At 41.7% G+C, this 3,011-nt stretch overlaps 1 protein-coding gene across 1 annotated transcript in view; it reads left to right on the top strand.

The window, feature by feature from the left end:
• Positions 1-1,289: 1,289 nt before the first annotated feature.
• The window catches only part of LOC118321810 (ras-related protein Rab-11B), a gene marked incomplete in the record, with an annotated part of 2,956 nt that continues 1,234 nt past the window's right edge, over positions 1,290-3,011 (top strand). Inside the window, 2 exon segments of the mRNA XM_035653329.1 lie at positions 1,290-1,448; positions 2,932-3,011. Of these exon segments, the coding sequence (XP_035509222.1) occupies positions 1,409-1,448; positions 2,932-3,011 (120 nt within the window).

Raw genomic sequence — 3,011 nt, 5'->3', positions numbered from 1 at the left:
CACCTGCTGAATAGATCTAATCTTTACAAATGTCCCTGAGAAATATAAGGTGGGAGTATATATATTTATTTATTTTCCCCCCATTGTGGCGCCCCCTAGATGGACGGCACCCTTAGCATTTGTCTATACTGCCTATGCCACGGGCCGGCACTGACTGAGAGGTGTTTGTAATACTTTTCCAGCCCATTTATATCAATGAGGATATACATTGTTTCTGGTTTCATCATTCCAATTCCATTTTCTTTGGTTGCCTAAATACAAACAGTAGTCTGTGTACTAGTAAATATATCAGTGTCTATGCATCAGTTTACTTTCAATAGATTGTGGAGAACAAACGATATGTTCTTGTGCGGAGCATCCAATCTGTCTAAATGTGTGAGAACAAAACAATTCAAAGTGTAAGATAGAACAAGTTGCATTAGAGATCATGTAGAAATCTCTTCAGTAAAATGTCTAGCTTTCTTTTAGGGATATTTTTAATTCTAGCATCACTGACACAGACTTCTACTGCACAGTGAACCCTGATGTTATTGTCTATCTGTCTATGTTTAACCATCAGCCTTAGCTCTGACAGAGACAGGTAAACATTTAAAACAAAGTAATGCAAGAAACATAAGCATCATTGGAAGTGCCTGGAGAGAAACTGAGAGAGTGGGCCATGTAGTGAGCTCAACTGTGTTTACTTTATTTACCTTGTTTACTTTACTGACTCTCAGCCATGACATGTTTTATTGGAAAATAAACTATAAACTATAAGACAATAGAAATAAAGTTCGACCAAAAAAAAAAAAAAAAAAATCCTGACACAAGGTCCACCTGGTTGCTGTTTTCTGTCTCTTTCTATCACATGGCTTTATTATTTGATGTGGTTTGCTCGGTTGTCATGGAGACGGATTTGTTGACAAACTCTTATATGATTTCATCCAAAGCAGTTTTAGGATTTCTCTTCTGCGTTGGTTTAAAAGTTAAGCATGAAAGTCCATCATTGGCCCTGGAACCTGTAGTTTATTATCAGTTATACAATTACATAACAGTTAGGACCTATTGGTTATTAGTTTATAGGGTTGATACATATTGTGTTGGAGGCTCTCGGTAAAGTTGTATAGAATGATATAAAAGAAAGAACTCTATCTATTGTGATAGATAGATACATTAAACATTACCCTAGCCCTCAGTGTCTCACTTTATACAACCATGAAGGTATGATAACGGGGTTTGATCGATCACCTGAAGCTACATACAGCACATACATGGGTCACGTGTCGGCGTTGGCAGCGGCTCCGCTCTTCCTGCGCAGTGTCGGTGTGCGCAGTGTCTTCTGTCGTCCTGGCACAGCAGCAGCCTGGTCCGGGCGGGGAGAGTCTCTTCTGTCATCACCGCAGTCTCAGAAAGGTGACAGTAGCGAACAATGGGGAACAGAGACGACGAGTATGACTTCTTGTTCAAAGGTGAGCTCAACCTGCTGCTTCTTCACAACGCTGGTGCCTAACTGTAGGTTAGCATGCCTGCTAGCCTCGGTACCGTCAGTGGTTAACACCAGCTGGTGATGGCAGCTAGCGGTTGCTACCATTATCAGACTGCTGTCTTTGGCGTGTTTTCACACTCATCTTTTCTAAATAACCTCACGTTTACTTTTACTTGAGAGGTGTTGCCGCTTCTATTCGCGTTTGTTTGCTATAAATCGCTTGTTTTGCTATATGTATTTCATAAAAAGAGAAGACAATAAAGTGGGGCGTATGGTGAGTTAGCCCTGCAGGCTAGTAGCGGGTCTAACGGGTGGAGCGATTGCGTTTACAATAAAACTTTATTGTTATTGAAGAGAAGTTGTTCTTGCCCCAAAACCACACGTTAAAACGCAACTATCCCCTGATGAGCAGTCTGTCTAATGGAAACAGATCCAAACTGAATGGAAAAGGAAACAAGCGGTCCCTTTGTGGTACACTTACATACAGCTGCACTCCACTATGAAACCAGCGCAGAGGAAACACTGCAATGGTTTACTTTAATGTTCGGCAACCGCTCCAGGTACACTCGTACCCCCCTAACCTCAACCTATTTATATTATATTAGGCATATTTATATTTCCACACCAAGCAAGCATAGATTTATAGATAGATTTGACCTGACTGGACCACTGAGTCACTGGTCACATGGTCTGTTTACACCTCAGGGTTCAGTTTCCTGATAATGTCGCTGACCGCGCAGTCTTAATCAAAGTGGCATTTTTCTGAATAGGAGTCTGCTTATTATTGTGTTGTTATGGTGACGCCCTCCGCTGCAACCTGAATCACATGATGGCGCTTTAATTAAGTTAGACTGTTAGTATGTGTAGGATGTCAAAAGATGAGAAACTATTGCTTTCAGCTTGTTACTAACCGTCAGATGGACCAGTCACATGCTTTTTGTAAGGCCAGAGACTGATCTGCATTCAAGCTTTAGTGAGATTAAGCATTTAAAAGTGTCATATCGTTGACTGAAGTTTGGATGCAGGGATTTGAATGACTAGGGAGTGAACTGAAGAGGAAATGGAAACGTGCTTCATCACACCTTTCTAGTAAATATTGTATTGAAGTACAGTAGAAAACGAGGCCCAGGTCTGGTTTGTCCGCTGGAAATTGATTGGAAATACTGATGACTCGTAACAATAGACAGGAACAGAGGCCTTGAGAAACTGTCGAGTCAGATTTCCCAGAGAGCAGTTTTTTTTGTCAGCTTTTTCCTGCATGACTCCCAGCAGGCCAAAGTCCGATAAGGCTCTCACTGTACAGAAACAAGAAAACAAGTCAGCGCTTTCACTTAGCCTGACACCGGCCGTGAGTGAATGATGAACCTGACTATAGTGCGTTCTTTAATGACGTTTGTTAAGTACCATAACTGTCTGTCACTACCAGTGTTTGCCGTTCTGCAGTAATGTTTTGGTTTTGGTTGCAGTCGTGCTGATCGGAGACTCTGGAGTGGGGAAGAGTAACCTGCTCTCCCGTTTCACAAGAAATGAGTTCAACCTGGAGAGC

This window comes from Morone saxatilis, unplaced genomic scaffold (assembly GCF_004916995.1).
Source record: "Morone saxatilis isolate NCDOM2014 unplaced genomic scaffold, NCSU_SB_2.0 Contig12, whole genome shotgun sequence".
In the NCBI taxonomy this organism is placed as follows: domain Eukaryota; kingdom Metazoa; phylum Chordata; class Actinopteri; family Moronidae; genus Morone; species Morone saxatilis.
Note: the sequence above shows the minus strand (reverse complement) of the source record. Positions and strands in the feature narration are given on the sequence as shown.